This window comes from Acartia tonsa, chromosome 6, assembly GCF_053477335.1.
Source record: "Acartia tonsa isolate MP-2025a chromosome 6, ASM5347733v1, whole genome shotgun sequence".
Taxonomy (NCBI): domain Eukaryota; kingdom Metazoa; phylum Arthropoda; class Copepoda; order Calanoida; family Acartiidae; genus Acartia; species Acartia tonsa.
The window spans coordinates 31,335,941-31,362,197 of NC_137265.1; the positions used below are offsets into that span (position 1 = coordinate 31,335,941).

General features: G+C 38.0%; 2 protein-coding genes and 2 long non-coding RNA genes across 4 annotated transcripts; 1 reads left to right on the top strand and 3 right to left on the bottom strand.

Annotated features, from left to right (window-relative positions):
• Positions 1–45: 45 nt before the first annotated feature.
• LOC145322381 (uncharacterized) lies at positions 46–793 on the bottom strand. Its single transcript, XR_013880644.1, has 2 exons — positions 676–793; positions 46–353 (listed from the first exon to the last, which is right to left on the bottom strand). It is a non-coding gene; the product is annotated as an uncharacterized LOC145322381 (long non-coding RNA).
• On the bottom strand, positions 752–8,984 carry LOC145322376 (uncharacterized). The gene is made up of 9 exons (XM_080164362.1): positions 8,753–8,984; positions 8,221–8,361; positions 8,042–8,097; positions 4,128–4,223; positions 3,543–3,660; positions 2,648–2,719; positions 2,104–2,219; positions 1,478–1,682; positions 752–1,167 (listed from the first exon to the last, which is right to left on the bottom strand). Exons 1-8 carry the CDS (start codon positions 8,982–8,984, stop codon positions 1,572–1,574), a joined length of 942 nt encoding a protein of 313 aa, XP_080020488.1. The 3' UTR covers positions 752–1,167; positions 1,478–1,571.
• On the bottom strand, positions 8,960–26,228 carry LOC145322374 (phosphatidylserine decarboxylase proenzyme, mitochondrial-like). The gene is made up of 12 exons (XM_080164359.1): positions 26,085–26,228; positions 25,610–25,751; positions 25,196–25,286; positions 24,837–24,895; positions 12,877–12,977; positions 12,226–12,334; positions 11,938–12,039; positions 11,575–11,674; positions 11,111–11,202; positions 10,212–10,276; positions 9,755–9,829; positions 8,960–9,561 (listed from the first exon to the last, which is right to left on the bottom strand). The coding sequence occupies exons 1-12, from the start codon at positions 26,169–26,171 to the stop codon at positions 9,313–9,315; spliced, it is 1,272 nt and encodes a 423-aa protein (XP_080020485.1). The 5' UTR covers positions 26,172–26,228; the 3' UTR covers positions 8,960–9,312.
• Positions 14,093–14,610, top strand: LOC145322382 (uncharacterized). Its single transcript, XR_013880645.1, has 3 exons — positions 14,093–14,152; positions 14,236–14,297; positions 14,472–14,610. It is a non-coding gene; the product is annotated as an uncharacterized LOC145322382 (long non-coding RNA).
• Positions 26,229–26,257: the final 29 nt, after the last annotated feature.

A 26,257-nucleotide genomic window follows, 5' to 3' on the forward strand; every position in this document is an offset into this window, starting at 1 on the left:
TCAACAAAAATGATTTGTACTTTACATTTAGCTAGATTTCAAACGAATAATATTTAATATAATGTAAATTTATGGAATATCTTTGTACATATCACAGAGAAAAAATAATTTGTTGATTTAGAGTATTAATGTCGTGATTTATTACTGTGTATTTTACGGTATTAAACAAAGACATGACTCTAGAACCAATTAAGAACTATTGATTACTTATCGCCTTTAAAACTAAAGGCTGTAATAGTTTTTGGAAATAAAATATCAAATAGATAGGCATAGTTAAATCTATTGAAATCTCCTCGCTTCATTTGTTTGGCGGATTTTTCTTGTTGAAAATAGACAATAACCGCACTCACATCCTAAATAAAAGTTTCATTTATTTTTTATTAGTAATCAGCGATTATTAATCACTTGATTGTCATTTGAAAAACAAAAACGAATTGTTTATACATGTAGTATTAGGAAACAGGAAACAGGAAAACTTGTATTTATATTAATATATAATCTACCATATGGAAAGAATAAATTCTATATGGCCAAAGCATCTTCTTCCGTTCTTCTCAACTGTAAAACCATTAACAAAATTAACTGTTATTATTTAGTTACTTATTGAATGACAAGGTTTTTAAATTAATATATATTTTTTGTAGGGTCTGATAAACTAAAATGTTGACAAATTACCTTGACAACAAAAAACAGGGCAACAAAGATGGCCAGAAATTTACCCTTCCTCTCATTCATTTTCAATCATTTTCCATCTGAAATTCACCATAAATTAAAATATAGGCAAGATATATTTCACTTTTAAAAAATCCATGTAATGTTTTCTTTTATAGTCAGAATAGCATTTTTTGCTGAAAACGAACATAAGTAGACGTGTTTTTTTTGCAATTTATATTGCAACTATTTGCGCAATTATTGATTTTACATAAAAAAAATTCTATTCTGAAGAAAAGAAATCAAATGGAATTTTGTAAATTTTTAAATACTACCTATCTATTATACAATTATTTATTATCACAGCAAAGTTTTTGATAAATAAAGATTTCTATTCAACAACAATCTGGGGAGGGAGAGAATAATAGCCCTCAAACAATTTAAATTCATTTCGTCCTCCCAATATTGAAGATATTAAATTAAAACTTGAGAATTTGACGAAGATTAATTTAAATTCTCTTCAGGGGTGTATATTCTACATGGGATCCCCTGCTCAGGGGGGGGAAAAAAAAATAAAAAATAAGTGGTTGGAGGGAAAAAAAATGTAAAAATTAAGAAAACTGAAAACATTTTTTCCATTTCCCCCCCTCCTTGGTAAAAAAAACTTTTTAAAATGTGTGGTAGGAGGGATAAAATAAAAAAAATATAGAGTTCTTTAAATATTTTTCCATTTTCCCCCTACTTGGTGAGAAAAAACTAGGGGGGGAAGAAAAATAAAAAAAATTTTAGCAAGGGAAAAAAAATAAATCTTGTGCAGAATATACACCCCTGATTCTCTTGAAATTTTCCTTATTATTCAAATGTAGTATGAGAGTCTATTTAATTTGCAGACTTGATCATTATCGGCTATATTCATACATTTAGTTTTCACGTGGCAAGGCATTCCTCTGTTGCAAAAACTTCTTGATATTGTACGTTGTCTGCTTTTTATCTTCTGCCCCATGATAGAGTATGGTGTGATTATACGCATCCTAAATAGATTATACATTACAAACTATTAAATATTGGTTGAAAAGATTGTACACTTAGCTAGGAACGAACAAGTTACAACCCAATTAAAGTAACCAAAGTTTATAAGCTAATCACAACCCAATGAAAGTACCCAAAGTTTTTAAACTAACGAATAAGATAGAGGTTTTAACTTTGTATACCAGAGTAATTTACAGTTTAACGTTCCCTGCCCCCATTTTCTCATATTCTGAAAGGAAGATTTTTGATGACTTTCCTCATTTACAAGGATGACAACATCCATAACAGCGAAGCTCGACAAATTAGACAGACAAACGAAAAATGCCTATGGTAGAGTGAGCCAAAAAAGATGAAAGGCGAAGCTTTCTCAATACTATAACATAGTACTTTAGTACTATGTTATAGTTCTTAATTTGAACATACCTTAAATTTTTTGATCTGCTCCATATCAATTTTAAGTTGTCCAGATTCTTTCTCCTGTGCGTAGGTCAGCTGTTTTATTATGGCGTCACGTGACATATTACTATGGATACTATCACCTGAATAAAGCACTATTAAATTCAACAAGAACAATTGTGTCCTTAAGTAAAGCAGCGTTCTATGTTTTCTATCGCTTTGATGAAAAAATAGAACCTTATATTGAAGAAATCACGAAACCTTGCTAACCAAAGTAGTTATACGTAGCGTAGCGATAGGGTGACGAACGAATAGACATACGAGTGTTGTAGAATAGAGATTCAAAATACATTTTACGACACGGCTACGAATTCGATTAATTGATAAAAAAAAACTTTTGAGTACTTTTATCGAATTTTGATCTATTGGTTCTAAACTATTAGTGTTGAAACTTTCAAAAAAATAAATTAAACTGAAGGAGTAAGTTGTTTATCATCATTGGGGAAGAATTTCAACTTATTGTCCATTGTCTTATCATTAAGATCCCTGACTTTAATGTATTTAAAATTACCTAATTTTATATTAGATAATTGATCCATTATTGATTCTTTTTTCTCATCTTCGTTCAACGTCAACGAATCTCCTGAAAAAAATCCAGTTTTTGTTAGATTAATATACGAACCTAACTTAGATAATTACAAAATATGTACTATAAGAGTAAGACGGATAGTTCCATGAAGTGCAATTAAAGAGTTAAGGTAATTAGAGTAATGGACCTTAAAATATTTTTTTAATTGATGTAAGAAGTGAATACTATAGGTATGCCTTTTTGAAAAAGGAACAAGAAATGTAAATAATTTTATTTATAGGTAGGTATGCTTTATAAAAACATGTGATATTATATACATAACTAGCGGGTACGCCCCTAGAGGCATCTAGGGGCACATTAGAAGGGGGAGAGTTAAATTCAATACCCCAGTTTTTTTATTGTAGATTTAAAACGAAAAAAAATGTTGGTGGTGGACCTATGAGAAGCTACCCTGTAAAGGAGGACCATATCGGTTCAGTGGTTACCGAGATCCTTCTGTACAAACTGGGATCACTAATTTTAAGTTCAAATGCATTTCGTGAATCTACTACTTTCTAAGAAAAGGTGTGGTGTTTTTGATTACTGACTTGAATTCAGGATTACTTTTCTACCCTTTAGTAAAGCTACTCTATCAGTCAACCGCTTTGGTTTATCTGTATGTATATATAGCACTAAAATGTTTTCTACATTTTTGTAATCCTTTCCTATTCTATAAAGTAATTACTTTTTTTATTGTCTGTAGCTAAAGATCTCGTTAAGTGCTGAACCGATATAAAAACTATTTTGGGGTAGGGTATCTCTTCCATTATTTGACCCTTTAGGCTTTTAGGGGACGAAGTAGCTATTTTTTAAAAATATTAAGAACCATAAAACTTACCAATTGAATCTAAAACTGCATTTACACTTTTCTGCCAGTTATAATTATCATCCAGCACAAATTCACAATTTGGAAGCTGTCCCAGATCTTTCCTTACTAGTTCAAGGAATTGACTGTGCTAAAAAAAATCAAAATAAAATCAATACCTAATTTATTAATTTTAATACCTACGTTAACATATCATAATGTGTTTTAACGACGAGCTACTTCAAGCTGGAGAAGACGAGATATTTTATTCTCATTATGATAATATAAATGTAGTTAGCTTTAATATTCCCACTAGACATTCTATCAAGAGTCATGTTTCTTTCTAGACAAATAATGGTCCGGGTATAGTGCCTCTGGGGTATCTGTCACATTTTAACTATCCTGAACTGGAGGCGGGCCTAGGCGCGCAGCTGCTACCTTGCCGCGCCCGCCCTCGACACATGGATGTTCATTCTGACCAACAGATACATCTAGACCAGGTGAGATTTTGTCTTCTTTACCCAGTTAAATGTATTATAGTTAAGTTTGTTGCATAAGCAATATTGTTTTAGGTCAAGACCAAATCTTTAAAGGAAAATTAATGTTTTAAATGGATACCTTGTTTTTTAGAATTTCTGCGATAATTTTCTTCTTTTCTTGATCAGCTGATTTAGTTGACCAATATATTTTTAAGGCTGTTGCCTCATCGTTTATCTAAATATATTTTTAATTTGCATATTTCTTTTAAACTTTTTTAAAGCTTGGATGTAGGTAAATATTCTCTGTTTTTAACTTCAGTTCAGTTCAGTCGCGTCTCTCTTTTGGACTGTGGAGTCCAGAGAATACGGCCACCCTGCTCCTCCATGAATTCCTTTTTGTGGCAAGTGCTTCAGCTTCTCCCCATGTTAATTTCAAATTAAAGAGGTCCTTTTCAGTGCTCCGCCTCCAGGTCATTTTTGGTTGTCCCCGTTTACGTTTACCAGTGGTGGGGTTCCATTTTAAGCACTTTTTTGGAAACCTATTTTGTTCCATTCTGAGCACATGTCCTAGCCATCTTAGTCTTTTAAATTTCACTTCTGCTTCAATACTATTGCACTTGGTCTTAGCATACAGCTCAATGTTTGATATTTTGTTTGGCCAGAATATTTTGCAAATTCTTCTTAGGCAGCTATTGTGAAATGCATTAAGTTGATTTGTTTCAGTTTTCACAGTTCTCCAGCATTCAGCTCCATAAAGAAGAACTGATTTTACATTACTGTTGTAAAGTCTGATTTTTGTTTTCAGAGCAAGTTTCTTTGAATTCCAAACGTTGTGTAGACTGTTGAAAGCAACCCTAGCCTTATCAATCCTGGTTTTAATATCAGCTTTTGAGCCATTTTCACTGCTGATAACACTCCCCAAATAGGTGAATTTGTTGTTTTGTTTCAATTGTTCACCATTTATTGTTATAGTTTGATCAGGGTTTGTAGGTATATTCATAATTTCAGTCTTCTTGACATTAACAAAGAGCCCGACTTGTCCTGCGTATTTGACTAGTCTATCTGTCTTAGCTTGTAGATGTTTAATTGTTTCTGAAATCAGTGCCAGATCATCAGCAAAGTCCAGATCTTCTAGGTGTCCTAGTATGCCCAGCTGGAGACCACGTTTTTTGTCCTCTGTGGCTTTCTTCATCACCCAGTCAATGACCAATATAAATAGAATAGGTGATAAAATGCATCCCTGTCTAACTCCAGTGCTTATTTTAAAGAAATCAGATGTCTTATTGTTTCCAACTGAAACACAGGCTTGGAAGTTGTCATAAAATTTAGTTATCATAATTATCATCTTTTCAGGTATACCATAACTTCTTAGTATTTTCCAGAGTGTTTGTCTGTGTATGGAGTCAAAGGCCTTAGAGAAATCAACAAAATTTACATGGAGTGGCTTGTTAAATTCAACACATTGTTCAATAACTGTCCTAAGGGTGAAAATTTGGTCAACACAGCCTCTTCCAGCACGGAACCCAGCTTGTTCTTCTCTTAGTTTATTGTCAATTTTCTCATCAATTCTGTTTAAAATAACTTTACATAGGACCTTGCTTGGGATAGAAAGCAGCATAATTCCTCTCCAATTATCACAATTGTTCAAATCTCCCTTCTTAGGTAGTTTTATGATTATACCTTTAGACCAGTCAGTTGGTATCTTTTCTTGTCTCCAAATTTTATCAAAGAGATCAGTCAGAGTCCTAGCAGAAAGATCTATGTCTGCCTTAAGCATTTCAGCAGTTATTAAGTCAGGTCCAGGTGCTTTGTCGTTCTTTAGACTATGTATAGCAGCTTTAACTTCTTGAATAGTTGGTGGTCTTGTGTCTATGTCTATTTCATGTCCTGGTTCTGGTTCAGCAGTAATTTCAGGTTCAGGTCTGTTCAACACTTCTTCAAAATGCGATTTCCACCTTTCAGCAACTTCTTTTTCTGTAGTGAGTAATTTACCATCTTTAGCCTTGATAGTTTCACCACTCTTTTTGTTATATTTGCCACTTAATTGCTTGGTTATGTTGTATACTGTTTTCATGTTACCGAAGTCAGCTGCTCTCTGGGCCTTTTCAGCCAGATTGTCAATGTAATCTCTCTTGTCTTTCCTTGTGCGCTTTTTGACTTCTTTGTCTTTAGCAGTATATTCAGCTCTTAAATTGCCCATGTCAGCCAAATGTTGAGCATTATGAATTTTGTTTTTAAGATTCTTTCTCTCTTCTATTTTGTTCCATGTTTCTTCAGAGATCCAGTCCTTTTTCTCTGGTTTCTTGTGTCCTAGGATTTCCTTAGCAGTAGATTGAAAGTTTTCTTTAATTGAAGTCCAAGTGATCTCAGTCTCGTCATTTAGGTCCTCTAAGACTTGAAATCTATTTCTGAGTTTTAAGACAAATTCATTCTTTATCACTGGGTCCTTTAATCTTGAAGAATCATATTGTCTGCCAATCTCACTCTTTTTATCATGGCCAGTACGCTTCAGCTTTAATTTAATCTTACTGACAACTAGTTCATGGTCACTGAATATGTCGGCTCCTCTATAGCTCCTACAGTCTTGCATTGATTTGACCCATTTTCTATTGATCATAATATGGTCAATCATGTTTCTTGTTTGTCCATCAGGTGTTGTCCAGGTATATTTGTGAATGTTTTTGTGTTGGAATAATGTACCTCCTACGACCATATCATTATTTAAACAGAATTCAAGTAAAAGTTCTCCATTTTCATTTCTTGTACCTATGCCAAAGTGTCCCATTGCATTTTCCACTCCAGTCCTGTCAGTTCCTACTTTAGCATTCATATCTCCAAGAACTAGACACATGTCATGTTTGGGTACTGAGTTTCTGATTGATTGCAGTTGATCATAAAACTCTTGTTTTACTTCTTCACTTTTGTCATTTGTTGGGGCATAGCATTGGATAAGGGTCAACTTGCAGTGCCTTGATTGGAATCTAGCCTTAATTATTCTGTCTGATATAGGTTTCCAGTCTATTAGTGAATTGACATGTCGTTTTTGGATAATTATAGCAACCCCATACATATGTTGACTTTCATGACCAGAATAAAGTATTAGGTGGCCATCTTTGGTTGTGGTTTGTCCTTGTCCTGTCCATCTACATTCTGCAATTCCAAGTATTCCGATATTGTAACTTGTCATTTCTTTAACTACTTGGGCTGTTTTAGTTGACTCATACATTGTTCTAACATTCCAGGTTCCTATCTTACAGCTTTGCTTAGAACTTATTGGTCCTGTCATCAAGTTGATAGCTTCCTTTCGGGTTTCACCATCATCTTTCATATTCTCAGTAAACTGAGCATCAGTTCCAACAGTTCTTGTTTCATGCACACCTCTGGCTGTGTTAAAGCCATAAGTGTTTGAGGTTTTGTGGGTGGTTTCTGTAACTGTGATGATTTTTACAGGTAGGATAGTTAGTCCTACGCAAACCTTTCATATCCCTGGAAGGAAGGGTGACTGGTAAGGGGAGGGACGTCAATATCCCCCAGTACTTCAAGAAGTACCTCCTGTTTTTAACTTATTATCAGTGAAATATTTTTTTTTTTACAAATCAAGGATATTTCGTCTCAGCGTAAGTATTTTCTAATTAATTTACACCGGAATTCTAGTTAAAATACAAATATCGTTTAAATATATTTCATTATTATCATTCATCTCTTTTAAATGGATAGTTGAAAATTGCATTTAAACTTAAATTGAGTTAACTGCATTTTTTTTCTGTTTAATGATATACACTACATTTATGGGGCACATATTTGATAGAATTTAAAATTTTTACCACGTAGTTTTAAAAGTATGAAATCGTATTCTTGTGAAATAAGCAATTTATTAAGATAGCATATTTTCACAAAAACTACATGACGACTAATTTAGCTATGTCTGATTATCTATCTAATGCAATACAAAATTATATGGTATCCTTGTAATTTATGCTTGAAATCATTTTCTAAAATGCGCTTCATGCAACTATCCCTTTAAGTTTAAATAAAATATATATTATTAGTTACCCTTATTTTAGTTAACAGTAAACCACAGCCCTTCAGTTCTGTAATTTTTGCCAGTACTGAAACAAAGAGTCTTTATATAATATATCTTGTCATAAGGGTATGATGCGAAACATGGGTTATATTTCCGTGTTTGTTAGTTTATATCATTGTTAAAATATTCAAGGATAAAATATTCTTACCCAACGCAATACGCTGTTTAAATTCGGGTCTTTTAATGGCATTAAGCTTGTAGTATTGCAGCAATGAAATTTCTTTCTTGGGCTTCTCTTCCAGTTTCTTTAGTCTGGCTATTTCCTGGTCTATTTGCCTTTTCACCACACCTGTAATAAAGAAAACTCTATTTTAACTTTTCTTTTACGAACAAAATTAACGGCGTTTTCCCTCAAAATAATATTCCCCCCCCCCCCACCCTATTTTTTATAAAAAGAATTTTAAAAAGTAGGGGTGAGGGTGGGTGTAATATTTAGCAGCCAGAGAAAAAAAATTAATCTTATGTAGAATATACACCCTAGGTTTATTACTTTAGATCTGATTAGGTTAGGTTATATTGGATACTAGGTAGCCTTGCAGAGTTAGGGTACCGCAAATTAAACAATTCATACTCATTTTCTTTTAAAATTTACAAATCACTGTAATAATTAAAAGATCTTAGAGTATGTAGAGCCAAAAAATAAAACTTTTTTTTGACCAAAGTCAAGCTTACATTCGTACCTGATGAACGCAGTAACTGCTTTGAAGTAGCTGAACCATTATAAAATCTTCCCCGCAAGGCTAAAGCTGTACTCAGTTGCCTTGCTTGTCTTGGTATATAGAAAGCCGCAGGGCTAAATCTTATAATTTCTCTTGATTTCAGCTGATCAACATTGTTAATTATAAACGTATATACGCATTTTCGACTACTTGATGTTAATAATGTCATTTTTATGTCTGAAAATTGATACATATATATATTTCATTTCAGTGATGACAATGTATGATTTGAAAATAAATAAAATGCAATGTTGATGATTTGATTCATATAAACTTGGACTAAAGATTGCATTGCAAGTTCCATTATTTCGCCAATGGAAACTTTCGCTCCTTCGTTTAAATTATTTTGAATGATATAAGTTAGTCAAAAATACACAAAAAACCACAGGGGCAACAAATAAGTCAGTGAAATTAATGGACGGAGTATTATTTGGGGGTTTCACTGGCGAATTAAGAGATTTTACTTTATTTTTATGCAATATTTTTGTCTCTGTAGACACGCAAGTGGGCCTTACTTAGTTCTATGTAACAATATGATGTTTAACTAATGATAATCCAGTTCCCGGGGTGACCGGCAGCTGCTGCTGCTGGCAGGCTTCTTCAGGCTCTAGCGGCGGATGGCACAGGGGCTGTCCAACCTGCACCTTCTGGCCGTCTGCCTCCAAGTTCCAGGTAAAGTTGGCCGGGGCCTCAAAGACTAGGACAATGGTCGATCCTAAGTTGAATTCTCCAAATGATTCGCCTTTTTTAATCTCAACACCTCCATTTTCCTAAATTTAAACATACAGTGAAAGTAAGGTTTTAATTTTTATTATTCGACACTTAATTTTTGCGAATTTTCCCAATTTGCTAAACTGATAATTTTTTAATTTCTATCTAAACACAGTTATTAAAATAAAGGAATTTCTGCCCTAGTAATTTCTTAGTGTACCTATTTATATAGGTATATCATAAATTTATCACCTGAAAAACTTTTTGATGGAAAGTTTTATTCTCCCACCTCCAGTTATTTGTGCTAAGCTCGGGATCACAGTCAATCTATATTAAGAAAACATTGAATGTAAAATCTAGTTATACAGATGTTAAACTGTTGTTTTAAGTCATAAAGAATGAGTGAAACTACTTATAGTTCCCTATTCGAAGCTATATGAGTTGTTTTTCTTCTTATTATCATTGAGACTTCAAGTTCTACGTTTTCTTGAGCACATTATGTAATTAAATGCAATTTACCTGGAGTATTTAAACATTAATGTTAGTCATTATTCAATAAATCAAGATATTCATATTCATAAAATCTATAGATAGAACATTGAATCCGGAAATTCTTTGCGAGTTGGTACTGATAATATTTACCTTAAGCAACTGATCAAGTTCCAAATCGACAGGACGATTTTATCATATTATCAAAAATTTGACTAACCTTAATACCGCCAACCATAGTTGCAGCCACAGCCGTCATGGAAAAAAATCCGTGCTTCCATTCACCTACCAAAGTAGAGAATAAAAAGTGATGTTGCATAGAAATAATATTTGGTTGGCCGTTTGGCCAAAGATCTAGAGAGCGGCATCCCCTATATGATCGTTATTCGTTTTTTTCCTGTAAAGCTTTGACAAGTTAAAAAATGATTTATTTTTATAAAAAAAATCATACATAATGAAATAAGTAAAATACGAAATAAAAATTAGATATGTGTTAGTAGGTTAAGGGTTAGCTGTTATACATATAAAATATCAATAACTAACATAAAGACTAACTACACAATTAAATTAATAATGTTTAAATTGGTTTGGTGTTTCAGTTTCAGTTTGTTAGAGTTGGTTGGTTTGATATATTGATAGCAAGCAGTTTGGGCAGGAGTAGATTATGGAGTTGGGGGGTCCCAGTTTCAGCTTACTGGGCTCTTTTTGGGTCTTACAAAATTGATGAAAAGTCAAAATCGTAAGGCAGTCCTATAATAATAAAGACTGCAAAGGTTCTTGTCAAAGATTTCTTAAAATTCACAAAAAGTGACCTGCCCCTTGACATATGCAGGTAAAAATAACCCCATGATATGGGGGAGAATGCACCAGAAAAAAAGGGAAATGTATTTCCCTTATCACACACAATAAATAGAATAGTAATAAAACACAGACATCACGCGGGAAAAAGAGGTAGAACAGGTGTAGCAGAAGGGGTGATGACAGGAGTTGGAGGGGAGGGAGGTCGGTGAAACTGTTGTTGACAAGGCGGGATTAGAATTCCACCCATGGAAATGGCAATCGAACAATATAAATACCCACAAAAAAAGAATTGTGCTATATTAACAAAATAATTTTTACCTAAATAAACAGCTCTTTCATTAAGCTCGAACACTTTGTTCATTTTTCGAACAACTGTTGGATTAACTGACAATAGTTCTCCGGGAAAATGCCTAAAAAAATAAGAAAAAATCTTCACATAACATTTCAAGCTAGACAATATGTTTTTGTTAAAAGAAAATTTTGGTTATAGTTTTTAAGCAAAGAGCCATAAAATATTTTGATAATCATAATTTGAAAGTGTAACAAAACCTGGTGCTTTCCTTAATAGGTAGTACCCCCTTATTTCAGAATTTTTATTGGAAATAAAGAGGGTGGGAGGTTTGTCCAATGCCTAAACTTGCGTGCCTCCAGTATTACCTAACCTAAAGTATGTAACAAAAAAACAGCCGCCCCCCCATTCCTCATTTTCAATCTATCTAAAAGGAAACTTGTGAAGAGAGGGTTTATGCTTAACAAGGCACTTCAAGGGAAATCACTCTTACCTTCTCTGTTGAACTTTCCAGTCTACAGGACTATGGAACCTATGGTAGTCACCAGGTGCCAGGTAGAATACAACTTCATATAAACAATTTCCCTTCTTCTCTTAAAACAAAATGCAGTTTTTCTTTTAACATTATTATCAAACACATTATAGTTAAGTTTATATTTTTATTGTTCTCGGCTGTTAATAATAAAGATAATAATTTTTGTGAAGATTTTTGACCTGTCTGTTCAAATATTATGCAATAAATACTCTTTTATTCACTTCGTAAGTCATAGAATTCATTCAAATAATATTCAGGGTTCTTTTTGGTGCAAATTATGCGCTACTCAAATACAATTAAACTTGTTAAAATATTTCTTACCTAATTCTTGATTGTTGGGATGCTCCGGGATGGCAGGTATAGCGTGGGGGGTTGACCCATCAAAATAGCTCCCCAAAAATTTACTCAAAGAATATGAAACTCCTGAAATTTTAGAATATTTTGTGTAAATTATTTTTGAAACTAATATTTTTTAACTGATATAATCTATTATGCCTCTAACTTTTCCAAAGAAAAATATATTTCACTAATGTTTTCTTCATTGATTATGGTATTAGCCTGGTTTCAGGACCATAAAGCAGAACAGAAGTAACACACAAGTAAACATACCTTTAACTTGGTGTATAAGGCCGGTTTTAGAGTCGATGGGACCATAATGCAGCACAGTAGAATCACAAGGAGAAACAATGTCACAGCTGTGTATAGGTCTACAACCATCCTAGGAACAAAAACACTATATGAATGTAGCTTAAATAATCCAAAAGATATAGGTACGTATCTTTTAATTTCTTTTAATTTTTTAAAAAGTTTCCTGCTAAATCAGGGGGTGTATATTCTGCACAAGATTCATTATTTTCCCCTACTGCAACCATCTCGTAATCAGTGATTAAATGGCACTTAGAATTCGAATTTCGATCTGAACTTTTGCACGAGTAATCCTTGGTAGGTCTACTTTCCCTAAATTGAACATAAAGATAAAAAAGTAACGGCTGGCGGCTCAGCCGTTTAGCCGTTTTTTGCCTATTTTCAGGGTAAATTCATCATCAATTACGTAGGAATCAACTTTTTAAAACATATTTTTGGTTTAAATCATGTTAGATGATAGCAATAACCATTTCAGGGGTGTATATTCTACATGGGATCCCCTGCTCAGGGAAACCACCCCCCCCCCTTATATAAAAAAAATTCTTTTTTATTTTCCCCAAATCTTTCTCTTTAAACTTCTTATTTAACAAAGCCTTGATTAAGTTAGAAACTAACCTTTAATTTTCGTTTGAAAAAATTTCCTAAATTGGAGTATTGTGTCAGATCATCAAATTCAGCTTCAGATACATTACATCCTGTTGCTTTAGCATACCCACCTAAAAATATTAGATTTGACAACTCTTTATTTACTTAAAGAGGCTATGCACGAACGAGAGCAAGTAATTTTTAGTACATTCCAGCAATAAATTGAGTATTTTCTTTCAGAACATGCTAGTTTACTGTTCATCATTGCTATATTAACGAAAAAAATATGTTTAAGTGTTATATTGTCCATTATTTAAATAAATACAGAAGGTGCTAAACATCAATGTATAGTCCCCTTTAGAATATTGTTGAAGACAGCGAATAAATGCCAATATGTTAGGGATAATGGATAATATGATGGACGATAAAATTAAGTACCCCCAATAGATTAACAAAATTATCCAATAACTTCTGCATAAGACCATTGGTTTATGTTTGGAAACTGCTAGTCTAAACCAACCAACCAACCATATTAAGTTGTGACATGTGTTAAACCTGTTTAATTTAGGGGCAAACCTGAGACACAGTAGCCAAGCGGACAACCATGCCCATCTACCTCGCCATTTTATTAACTCAATGTGATGCAATAGTTTATTTACTTTTCTTTAAATTTATTTCATTTTTGCCAAATTCAAACAAAATCAAATCAAATACTCAAAAATTATACTTTCTTGCAGAATAAAACCAATAAAAGAGTTAAAACCACCTACTCCGAGGCGACCGCCAAATCAAGGAGAAGGCTTTGTGGAAGTAAACTCTAGGTAAACCCTTATTTTGTTATTCATCATTTGTTGTATCAAAAATTGCCAAAAGAAACAAAAGACCTAACTATCTGAGATTACTAGTGTCGAAATATTTGTTAACAATAAATCCATGCAGTTTCAAAATTTTGATAAAGAATAAAAATCCATGATAGTATATATATAGTTTGTTATTGTTTAGAATGTAAACTGCCGATTGAGCACCTACTAAGTTTGCATCCAAAAAATAAACTAAGGTAAATTGTTATTTAGCAAAATAAAAGATCAACTATTCCAGAAATACCATAGCAATCAAGTATTTATAAAAAAAAAAAAAAAAAAAAAAAAATTGAAAAGTTAAAAGTCCTGATCAAACAAATTTCATTTCAAATTCAATTTTATCACTTAAAGGATAATTATATTGTATATAATAATGAATTATTTGTAGATTGTATCTTACCGTTCAATCCATCGCCAATTGTAACTGTAATCAAAATCCAACAGAGGTACACAAATTTATTTGAAATATTTTCTTTTAAATTGAGAATTTCAATTAGCAACTCATGTAACGAAATTTTATTTGTTTCAGCACATTCATCAGCAACGATCAAAGCAAATAGCATCAAAAAAGCCTCATATAGCCACTCTTTAGTAAGTTTTATGTTATTTAATTATGAAATATGTAGTATGGGCAAAGTTATTCCTTGTATATATGTCGTTTGTTAAACTATAAACTCTGAAATATTATAACTAAGCAATGAGTACCTATAAAATATTTAATTGCAAGATTTTATCTTTCCATAGTTAATTAGATACTCTATTCAGGAAATTAACCGATTATGGATAAATTAATACTTCAGAAGAATGAAAATGTCCATAAGAATTAAGTTCTTCAAGTCATCATATGAGGCTCCCCAGGTACGCTGACCTGTAAAGAATCCCAGTATATCCGCCATCAGACTGGGGCAGCGCATTAATTTCTAAAGAAACATTGAACCCCAGGGCTAGCAACAACACAGCCAGGGTGATTCCAAGAGCACGTGGTCTCGTAAACGGAAAGGTAGGGTCAAAAGAGCTACCGTCAAGTCGCAGCCGGCCTTTCCACCACGAAAAGAATAACTTTTCCCGCGAGGGATGTTAAAAGCTCATGCTATATTGGATGCTAAAAACTTGCTAATATTGTTGTTGTAAATTGCTATTGTTGTTGATTTGTTTATATAATTTGAAGGTGCGTAAAAGCCACCACTGACGAATTAAGGTGCGTAAAAGCCACCATAAATTGATTACCTGCGCAGTGCCACGAGACGCACCCCGCACGTGTTTGTTCCTCTCTAACGTTGAGGCCAAAAATCTCCATCACATCACGTGGATCTTGAAATCAAAAGCTGATGGCTGACAGTATAAGCGTCGAGAAGGACAATAGCGATCTAGTCAGTAGAGCCATCGAGCAAGGGCAACCTAGCGACAACACCCGTTCCAAACGTTCTAGTCTGTTTCCCCCATTAGACACCGAAAGGGAAGCGTTCAAATCCCGGAGCAAAGTTCAGCGTTCGCCCGTTGTTGCTCCCTACAGTAGGCCCCTCGTAATCCGATCCGAGGACGGTATCAGAGTCATAACTAAGTCTCCGTCTGGTATTGAGGTCCGTAATATTCATCAAGGCATACGACCTCCTACACCGAGAACAAACCCATTGGTACCTCCGCCCCACACTACTAGTACGTCACTAACGCCTAGGCCAAGTAAGGAAACTCTCCTGACACCTGACGCGGCAAGCTCGAACCCTAGACCCAGGCTCCCTACGCCCCGCGACCAGCAAGCCTTGACTGAAACTCCGTATCGCAGACGTGCTAATACCGGTACACCCACTGGTATATCTGGGATCGATTCATTGCAAACCCCAGGAGGGCTTGACTGGGATAACCAGTACGACTACGCGCAAATTTTAGAAGAGGACACTCGTGACACCTCTGTGCATCTAGGACACACCAACATGTCGGCTGAGGACACCAAGGCAGCCAACCATAAGGCAAACCTCCATTTGACCACCCTTACATATGAGGAGTATGAGGGATACACCTTGGCCGCATACCCGGTGGAGGTCCTACAACAGGCTATAAAGGAAATCCATGATGTCACCCTTAACTACCGACATGCGAAAGCCTACTATCTGTCAATAACCCCTGACGAGGACACAGCTCAGCTGATAACCCAAGCCAACGCTGCTGCTGCCAGCCTCCGAACACTACAACACAGCATCTCACAGCATATTGTCGAGAGGACTGCAAAATCATTGGCCGAGAATCTTACCCTTCGCAAGGAACCTCCAGCCGCTCCGTCGGTAGCCAGTACCACTGGCTCCTCAGGGAGACCAATGACAGACACCATGCGTGATATAAAGACCAGGCGCATACAGGGTATGAAAGAGGAGGTAGTGATAGAAGCAGCTGATATGGAAGTGGAACTCATGAAGATTGTCAATACCATCCCTTCCGACGACAGCCATCTACTGACTATGCGTACAAGTTTTGAGCGTTTGGAAGCTGGAGCCAGCAAGATCATCAAAAAGCTAGGCATACATTGTGATGACGCAGCAGACCTAGACTTGTTAGACGATGCGCGTGAGATTGATGACGCCCTGACCAGCCTTGATCGCATACTCTCACAAGCCAAGAAATCAGTGGAGCATGAGTCTGAACGGTTTGGGTACCGCACTGAGAGCACTACTACTCGTAGTAAAGCGGAAAACTTAATCTTACCCACCTTTTCTGGGAAAGAGGGTGAAGATTTTTATAAGTTCAAAAAGGAGTATGGATTGTATGCAGGGTCCTTAATGAATGTTACCCATGACGATAGGCTAAACCTGCTGAAAAAGCGCTGTCTCAAGGACCAAGCCGCGGTCATATGCGCTCATGAGACCAACGTTGAAGAAATATGGCGACGACTATCAGCACGTTATGGGAACATACCCCGTATCCTGCAGCGCAAACGCACCGAGATCCTTAAGCTGTCTCGCTGCCCATGGAAGACTGCCGACAGAGCTAAACAACTGGACTGGCTAATCAACTTAAGGATGAAGATTGTAGAAATCGTCAACTTTGTGACCGAAAATAAAGTCACGTCGGAACTATACCACAAAGGAGACATCCATGTAATTGCCAACCAGCTACTAGATGACCGAAGAGGCGAGCAGCTGACCAGAAAGTACAAGGAAAGTACAGACAGCAACGGTATAGTTGACACCGAGAAATGCTTCCGCCACCTGGAAAAATTCCTGGACGAAGAGATCGAACTGGTAACTTTCGAGCTCTCTATTCGCACAACCGAGCCAAGCCATGCCACGGACGCAACCCGGACACAAAAGGCCCAACACAACCCGGACAAAAGGGGGCAAACCGTACTTACAGCAGACGTGGTTACGGAAGATGAAAGCGAACATGCTTATCCAGGAGACAACCTACAGGAAGGAAGACAGAAACGGGCTACCGGAGACAAGCCACCCACACCCAAACTGGAACAAGCTGGACCCGGGAGCACTCCCAAGCTGGTAAGATGTGAAAACTGCACAGAGCAACACACTCACCTGTTCTACTGCAAACACTTCCAATCTAGTGAGGTAAAGGAACGGATCAAGATAGCTACCGCATCAGGCTGCTGCTTCAGATGTCTAAGGATGGACAGCGAAGTAGACCTGTCAGACCTAAACGGCTGGTGGGAGACACATAAGAATGATTGTCGGACTGACCACTTCTGCAATGTTGGTGGGTGTAGTCGTGTAACTCACCGCAGACAAAAACACATCCTGTGCTGCATATACCACACCAAGATCAATGCCAAGCGACTTAACCACTTCAAGCAAACAATGGACGCAGATAAGATACCTTCGGTTGAACTACTCTTTGTGGGAGACTACATACAGACAGCCCACCAATTGCCAGAGAGGATTGATACCAGCCAAGACACCTTACCAGATATCACCTCTCCCTCTATATTTATGTGCCAAGAAGTTCCATCACCTGATGGGGGCCCACCGTTGCTAGTCTTCTATGACAGCGGATGCGGATCATGCTGTATCAGCACCAGGGCAGCTAACGCACTGAACTCCAAGACCCTAAGGGAAGGCCCTACCGTCCTTAACGTTGCTGGTGGACGAAGTGTTGAGATCCCCTATGGTATAGAGCAGTTTATCATGAACCTCGCCGACAACAATGCCCGCGCCACACTCTCAGGGATTCAGATGGACAATCCGACGGCACCATTCCCCACCTGGAAACTGCAACAAGCCTACGATGAATTCAGCAAGGCCCAGGGCAGTGACACATCCAGTCTACCCACAGTACCTGATAAAGTAGGAGGAAGTTGCGTGGACATCATCGTTGGGATCAAATACAACACGCTCTTCCCAAAGCTGATTATGCAGTTACCCTGCGGCCTGGCACTCTATGAGAGCAAGTTTACTGGAGTAGGGGGGCACCGCGGCATCCTGGGGGGACCCCATGAGGCTTGGGCAGAAGTACATGCCACCACATCTTTCATGAGTGCAGCCAACTACTTCACCAATGAACTAAAGGCTGCAGCATACCAGCGTAAAAGTCTCTTTGACATGCTCGACTGGTCAGTGGCCTCCATCGACTCCGCCTCTGACACAGATGAGCTAGAGACATACCAAGTCTACCAGAGCTCAACGAAGCACGTTCGCCGACTAGAGAAGGAATACTTTGACAGCGAGCGAATAGGGTCTGAAGCCAGTTATCGTTGTGCAGACTGCAGAGGATGTAACAAATGCAGGCAAGGACCCAAGTACGAGCATCAGTCACTTATCGAAGAAGCCGAAGATGCGCTGATAGCGAAATCAGTAGAGTTCGATATGGAACATAAGTGCCTGTGGGCTGAGCTACCATTTACTGCAGACCCTGAAAAGGAGCTTGGTAAGAACCGCCATGTAGCCCTAGCTGTTTTAAAAGGACAAATGAAGCAGCTACGGGGCTCTGAGGTGAAGCGTCAGGAGGTCCTTAAGTCCCATGCTAAACTAGTGGATAATGGATACAGCTGTAGAGTGGATGAGCTGCCAGAGGACATGCAGCAACAGCTGGCGGAGGCAACAGGATCCTACTACCTCCCATGGAGAACGGTCCACAAGGAAGGCTCACTTTCCACTCCAGTCCGCACAGTGTTTGACGCCAGTAGTACCACGACCTCAGGAAAATCACTGAACAACATATTGGCGAAAGGCAGTAATAAGCTGGAGACTATATTCAACCTCCTCACAAACTTTCGAGCTGGTAAGCACGCATTCCTGTTTGATATCAGAATGGCATACAACCAGCTAAAGTTACGCCCCAAGTCGTTGACCTGGCATAGATACCTGTGGATACCAGACCTAAACCCTGAAAACGAAGTGGAAGAAAGAGTTATGCTTACTATCATTTACGGCGTGATATCCAGTGGAGGACAAACTGCCGAGGGAATGCACCGCATAGCTGATTATGGCAGAAAGCACTTCCCCGAACATACCGCTGGAGCTGACGTATTGGAAAACCTATTATACGTGGATGATGGGAGTGACAGCCAGGACTCTGAAGAGGAAAGGAGGAAGACTATTGATTCCATCCACTTCCTTCTGGACCAGGCCAACATCGAAACAAAGGCGTTCGTACTTTCTGGTGAGAAACCCCATGAGTCGGTATCTGTGGACGAGAAGCACGTTACCGTCCTAGGATATCAATGGGACCCAGAAGAAGACTTGCTATCTTTGGACCCAAAACCATTGTTCTTTGGTAAGAGGCGCCGAGGTAAGAATCCCGAGCTAGTAACAGGAGACCTTAGAGAAGCACTAATGGCAAACTTCACTAAAAGGATCCTCCTCTCCCGGATGGCGTCCTGTTATGACCCATTGGGGTTGGTCTCCCCAATAACTGGGCAATTCAAGAAGGACTACCACGAGATTGTCCGGCTGGGTACAGACTGGGATGACTTGCTACCTGAAGCCCACCTTGACAGATGGAAGCAAAACATAGAGGTAATGCAACGGTTACCTGAGGTAAAGTTCCATCGAAGTGTTGCGGAGACGTCAGAAGTAAACCTGATAGTGTCAGTGGATGCATCAAAGGATCTGGCAGTCGCATGCGTCCATGTTCAAGAAACACTACCAACAGGTGAAGTCAAGGTGAGGTTAGCGGCCGCAAAATCCCGCTTGGTTACCGGTTCTTCTATTCCGCGAGCTGAGTTAAAAGCCTGCACAATGGGTGCGACACTGGCTAGGGTGGTCACAAACAACCTGAAAGGAAAGGTCAAAGATACCTGGTTTGTCAGCGATTCAACCATTGCACTATCCTGGATCAACTCAGATACCCGCCCCATGACGATTGGAGTGAGGAATAACGTCATTGAGATACTGAGGTTCACCGATCGTTCCCAGTGGTTCCATGTGGATGGGACCAACAATATAGCCGATCTTGGCACCCGTGACGGAGTTAAACTGTCTGACATAGACCAGGACTCAGACTGGCAGATTGGGAAACCATGGATGCGCCTAGACCGATCACAAATGCCTATCAGACCGGTCAAGGAGATGCAACTTAGCAAGGAAGATAAAGACGAGGTCAACAAGGAGATTAAGGTGATATCTGCCGTCGTGTGTAATATCCAAGAGTTACAAACACGGTACAAGTATTCACGATACCTGCTGGACCCAAACCAATATGGTTGGCGGAAGACATTGAGAATCCTTGCCTATATGCGACGTTTCATCTTCTGGCGAATAGCTAACAAACGGAAGGTGGAGTTAAGCATGCTGATCCCAAGTATCAGCACGGAATCTGATGCCCTATCAACGGAGGAGTTGACAGTTATTGAGCGCTACTACTTCCGCTGCGGCACAAAGGAGGTGGAAAAGTTTTACAAGGGAAAGGAGCTACAGCACGTAATCGACCGAGACGGCATACTACATTATACAGGCCGATTCCTTGATGGAGAGGAGATAGATGATCCTGAAAACGTGTTTCCTGACCTAAAACCACTCACCTTCGTAAAACCGGTACTAGACAGATATTCGCCAATTGCCTACGCCATCATGATATATGTTCACCATAAGGTCCTACACCACAAAGGAGTTCCACAGATGGTCCTAGAATCCAGGTACATAGCGTATATCATTGGTGCGAGAGCCCTGGCAAAAGAAGTGAGGGCTGACTGTACAGCTTGCAAAAGGAGGAAGGCTCGACTACTTGAGGCGGAAATGGCACCACGGCATGAGAGCCGAACATGCGTAGCCCCTGCGTTCTACCACACTCAGCTTGACCTGTGTGGGCCGTTCACAGCTATTTGCGAGCACAACCACCGAAGCACGGTCAAAGTATGGTGTGCGGTCTTCAGATGCCCTACGACTTCAGCAACCGCAGCCCATGCTATGTCCAGCTACAGCACAGAGGCGTTTCTTGGAGCCTTTCAGAGATTCGTCACCTATCATGCAGTACCTCATATTGTGTACATTGACCCAGGAAGCCAGCTAGTCAAAGCGTGCAAGGACATGCAGTTGTCGATGGGAGATATAACCAGCACCCTGTCTGGACAGTACCTGGCAGGCATCAGACACAAGGTAGCACCAGCTGCAGGACACAACTGGCAAGGGGTGGTTGAGAGAAGCATACAGGAGATTAAGAGGCTTTTCCATGCTACGTTTGATGGATTGCGTCTAGACATACTGAACTACGAGACCAGCTTTGCGTGGTGCTGTATGCAGCTGAATAACCTTCCTCTATGTATCGGATCACGGACAGATGACTTGGAGCATGTTGATCTGATAACACCCAGCAGGCTGATGCTTGGACGTGCATCCAACAGGGCACTTGTAGAGCCGTGCACAGTAGAGAAACCGACGAGAATGCTACAGCAGATGAACCAACTCTACGAGTCCTGGTGGAAAGTATGGTTGAACGAAAAACTTGCTGACTTCATTCCGAGATCCAGCCTATTTTCCAGAACCAGCAGACAGCCTATGCTAAATGATGTTGTTATCTTCACCCGGACACCAGACGAGAAGTTCATTGGGGACAGCACCTTCAAGCTGGGAATAGTGTCTGACGTCTTCCCATCCAAGGACGGCATCATAAGGTCTGTGGAGATAACATACAGGAACGCGAGTGAGAAAGTGTCCAGGACCACCAGGAGATCGGTGAGGCACATAGCGACAATCCTCCCAGAAGATGATCTGTGTCTTGCCGAATCGCTAGCCAAGGCAGCTGATGATGCCCACCACATGGGGTACTACAAAGATGTTGCCCCAAGGCCACCTTCTATGGAGCAGTAACTTGACAGGTGTTACAGCATCCAATAAGCCTACATTCACCAATTCCTACCTCTAACCAGCAGGTGCACTACCACTTGCGGTTACCACCAACCACAGTCTGCAGGTGTACTACCACCTGCGGTTACCACCTGCTGCCATCACAGAGACAGCTGAAATGACAGTCAATAGTGTAATTAACTGTACCTAATTAGAAATAAACAATGTATTTAAATTGTGTGTACTGCTTACTTAAGCAAAAACTACTCCTATAACTTTGGTACAAGAACTATCGTCAAAACACCAGACGGAGCCCAACAGAGCGAAGTCTGATCTTAGTGAATTAGTACTTACCTGTGAAGCTACTCTATAGCAATTACCGAAGACAAGCCACCAGACGTAGCTCGATTAAGCGAAGTCTGTTGCTCTGTACAAGTGAAATGATGTTCAATAAACTATGTTTCTATAGCAGGGCTACTACTAAAACTATGAGTACTAGTGAAATTGTCGTACAAAAAACTATAAATAACTACTTAAAACCTACGTGATCTTCAGAAACAATGTCCGACCGCCGTATCGCCTTTACCCGTGACGGGAATTACATTCCCCAGCCCGTCAATCATATTGAGGAGCTGACGGAGGGATGGGGTGGCTTGATCAGCCACAGCGAGATGGACGCCGTTGAGGATGCCACCTGGCACTGGCATCTCTTTACTGAGAACGCCACTGCCTATGCAAGAGACCTGGGCCGCGCCACCAGGCGCCGCCAAACGCGTTCCCTGCGCCATGTACAGGCTAGGTCTCTCACGGAAGAGAATATGGGGGCAGTAGGAAAGCTGTCCTACGCTTTCGAGGTGAAGGCCAACCACGAGTTGACCGTGGAGGCCTCGTTGCTCCAGATCGGCCTGTTCCGGTGTCTGGAGGATCTGACGGAGAAGGCGGAGAGGGCCCGCATCCGTGGCCATGTCGAACGGTACGACCGCGTTAGGCGTATCAGGGACATGGTGACCAACGCTTTGCGGGGAGGTTTCGACCGTGGTACCGCTCATGCTCTAGCCATAGAGGAGCTATGCGAGACCGAGTCAGAGGATGAGGGAGCAGTCATCGAAGAGCTCGAAATGGAGGGAGAGCTTGAGGCGGTGGCCGGCGAGGAACCCGAGTTGGAAGAGGAGATAATGCCGGACTGCCCCTCGAGCCAGGATCCGTCCATGGACAATTTGCCCGAACCAGTGTTTGCCGTCCCTGAGTGGGACTGAATAATTGATTTATATTATCTCTTTATTTGTAATGCCTAAAATTCTTAATTATTGCTAAATTACCTATCTAAAACTAATTATTTAATTCACCTATTTATTTCAATTTATTAATTTCAACCTATTCATTTCAACTAATTATCTGTTGTAAAAAAAAAAATAAAAAATAAAAAATAAAAAGTATAAAAAGTAAAAAAAAAAAAGAAAAAAAAAAAAAAAAAAAACCCTAGTTTTAAGTGCCATATCATTATTTACCGTACCTTACTACCAATATTGTCAAAAATTAATCTACTGTGATATAGTCCCTTGGCTCTGTGTCCCAGGTTTGCCTTTGCTGCCCGGCAATGTTAAACCTGTTTAATTTAGGGGCAAACCTGAGACACAGTAGCCAAGCGGACAACCATGCCCATCTACCTCGCCATTTTATTAACTCAATGTGATGCAATAGTTTATTTACTTTTCTTTAAATTTATTTCATTTTTGCCAAATTCAAACAAAATCAAATCAAATACTCAAAAATTATACTTTCTTGCAGAATAAAACCAATAAAAGAGTTAAAACCACCTACTCCGAGGCAACCGCCAAATCAAGGAGAAGGCTTTGTGGAAGTAAACTCTAGGTAAACCCTTATTTTGTTATTCATCATTTGTTGTATCAAAAATTGCCAAAAGAAACAAAAGACCTAACTATCTGAGATTACTAGTGTCGAAATATTTGTTAACAATAAATCCATGCAGTTTCAAAATTTTGATAAAGAATAAAAATCCATGATAGTATATATATAGTTTGTTATTGTTTAGAATGTAAACTGCCGATTGAGCACCTACTAAGTTTGCATCCAAAAAATAAACTAAGGTAAATTGTTATTTAGCAAAATAAAAGATCAACTATTCCAGAAATACCATAGCAATCAAGTATTTATAAAAAAAAAAAAAAAAAAAAAAATTGAAAAGTTAAAAGTCCTGATCAAACAAATTTCATTTCAAATTCAATTTTATCACTTAAAGGATAATTATATTGTATATAATAATGAATTATTTGTAGATTGTATCTTACCGTTCAATCCATCGCCAATTGTAACTGTAATCAAAATCCAACAGAGGTACACAAATTTATTTGAAATATTTTCTTTTAAATTGAGAATTTCAATTAGCAACTCATGTAACGAAATTTTATTTGTTTCAGCACATTCATCAGCAACGATCAAAGCAAATAGCATCAAAAAAGCCTCATATAGCCACTCTTCAGTAAGTTTTATGTTATTTAATTATGAAATATGTAGTATGGGCAAAGTTATTCCTTGTATATATGTCGTTTGTTAAACTATAAACTCTGAAATATTATAACTAAGCAATGAGTACCTATAAAATATTTAATTGCAAGATTTTATCTTTCCATAGTTAATTAGATACTCTATTCAGGAAATTAACCGATTATGGATAAATTAATACTTCAGAAGAATGAAAATGTCCATAAGAATTAAGTTCTTCAAGTCATCATATGAGGCTCCCCAGGTACGCTGACCTGTAAAGAATCCCAGTATATCCGCCATCAGACTGGGGCAGCGCAACATGGTCCTAAAATTACCATTACTGCTATTCGTGGGTTATTTTCAATTTTCTTTATTGGTGAATTAAATTTGATTTGTTACCTACCTATAACTGTATTTCTAGCCCAGACAGGTAGCTGTACATCATGTAACTTACCCCATAGCCTAAACAGAAAAACCTATTTTAACTTTAAATATTAAAAGCCGTCAAAATCAAAGAAAAGTTGTTTTTAAGTTGTTTGACTAAACCTGAGCTGGATCTTTAAATCATTTTAGTTGTGAGCCAGATCTGGGTGAGCCGAATTTCAGCCAATCACATCGCGGATTTCATAAAATGCTGTGCTCTCATTGGTGGAAAGTTGGCTCACCACTAAAATGATTTAAAGATCCAGCTCTGATTAACTCAAAACCACAAATTCATTTAGTGAACGTACAAATAATAACATACATAATCACGAAACCTACCTAGAAATATGCCGCAAGGGCAAAGCTTTGTAAAAAGTTACAACATAACCGTTGTCATCAAACATCTCTATTTCTTTCCCTCCACCTCCATCTGTAAGATAAATTTACAAATAAATAAATGACAAGGATAATTGTCTCCAAAAAAGAAAAGCAAAATCCATTTTTGCCTAGAACAGTTAGTAAAGTAATACAATAGTATTGTGCGTATAAAGTAGCCTTATTATGACTACTTGTTACGTACTTACAATTGAAACAACTTTGCAGCTTAAAAGTCGCATAACAGTAAACTGATAAACGTAGAAAAAATACGCTATTAAAAATATTATAAGTTAATTCTTTGGGAACAAAAAAGATTTTTACTGCATATATTGAATCTTGATTCATTGAAGAAAGATAAAAGGTCTAAATAATAACCTGGAGGTTGTTCTCTGGCATTTCTTTCTCTAATCCTCTTCCATTGCACAATACCCACTACCAGTGCTCCGACCCCGAGGGGTAGAGGGTTGTCAAGCACCTTGTTTACGTATACACTAACTGCAGACTTGGAACCTGTGTCCTAAAATCATAATTATTTAGTCTAATCAGCGTTAAAGTTTATTTCCACATTTTAACCAAAGACTCCCAATACGTAGGTATATAAAATGTTTTTTTGCTTAAAATTATCGAAAGTTAGAATCTAACTCGTATGAATTTGCAATTTCAATTTGATTCCGATATTGTTAAGATGGCTCGGATTGATTGCAATGCATAAATCATAAGTCATAATGTGCAAGTATTTTAGACTGAGAAGTTTTCCAAAATGAAGGGTAAAATATAGTTGATATTTTCATTGAAGTACATACAAGTAACCACTCCGGTCAACGCGAAGAAAAAACTGGCAAACACCTACCTGTTCTTTAGCCTGTTGACTTAATTTACGACGAATATTTCGTGTAAAACTCTTGGATAAAAACATTCTTGTTGAACAAGAAAACATTGAGATTTTTAATTTTAATCTGTAACATAACAATTAAATATTACAAAAAGTGTATAAAAGTTCTACAATAGGGCAGTTCAGTGGTT

Excerpts from the sequence above, each read along its gene's own strand:
- LOC145322374 (XM_080164359.1), bottom strand. The coding sequence starts at position 26,171 with ATGTTTTCTTGTTCAACAAGAATGTTTTTATCCAAGAGTTTTACACGA. Across the intron at positions 25,287-25,609 it reads TGCCAGAGAACAACCTCCAG|ATGGAGGTGGAGGGAAAGAA; the intron begins GTTATTATTTAG and ends TTTATCTTACAG. Across the intron at positions 11,675-11,937 it reads TCCCAACAATCAAGAATTAG|AGAAGAAGGGAAATTGTTTA; the intron begins GTAAGAAATATT and ends TTTTGTTTTAAG.
- LOC145322376 (XM_080164362.1), bottom strand. The coding sequence starts at position 8,984 with ATGTATCAATTTTCAGACATAAAAATGACATTATTAACATCAAGTAGT. Across the intron at positions 3,661-4,127 it reads CAGAAATTCTAAAAAACAAG|CACAGTCAATTCCTTGAACT; the intron begins GTATCCATTTAA and ends GATTTTTTTTAG. Across the intron at positions 1,683-2,103 it reads AGCAGATCAAAAAATTTAAG|GATGCGTATAATCACACCAT; the intron begins GTATGTTCAAAT and ends TAATCTATTTAG.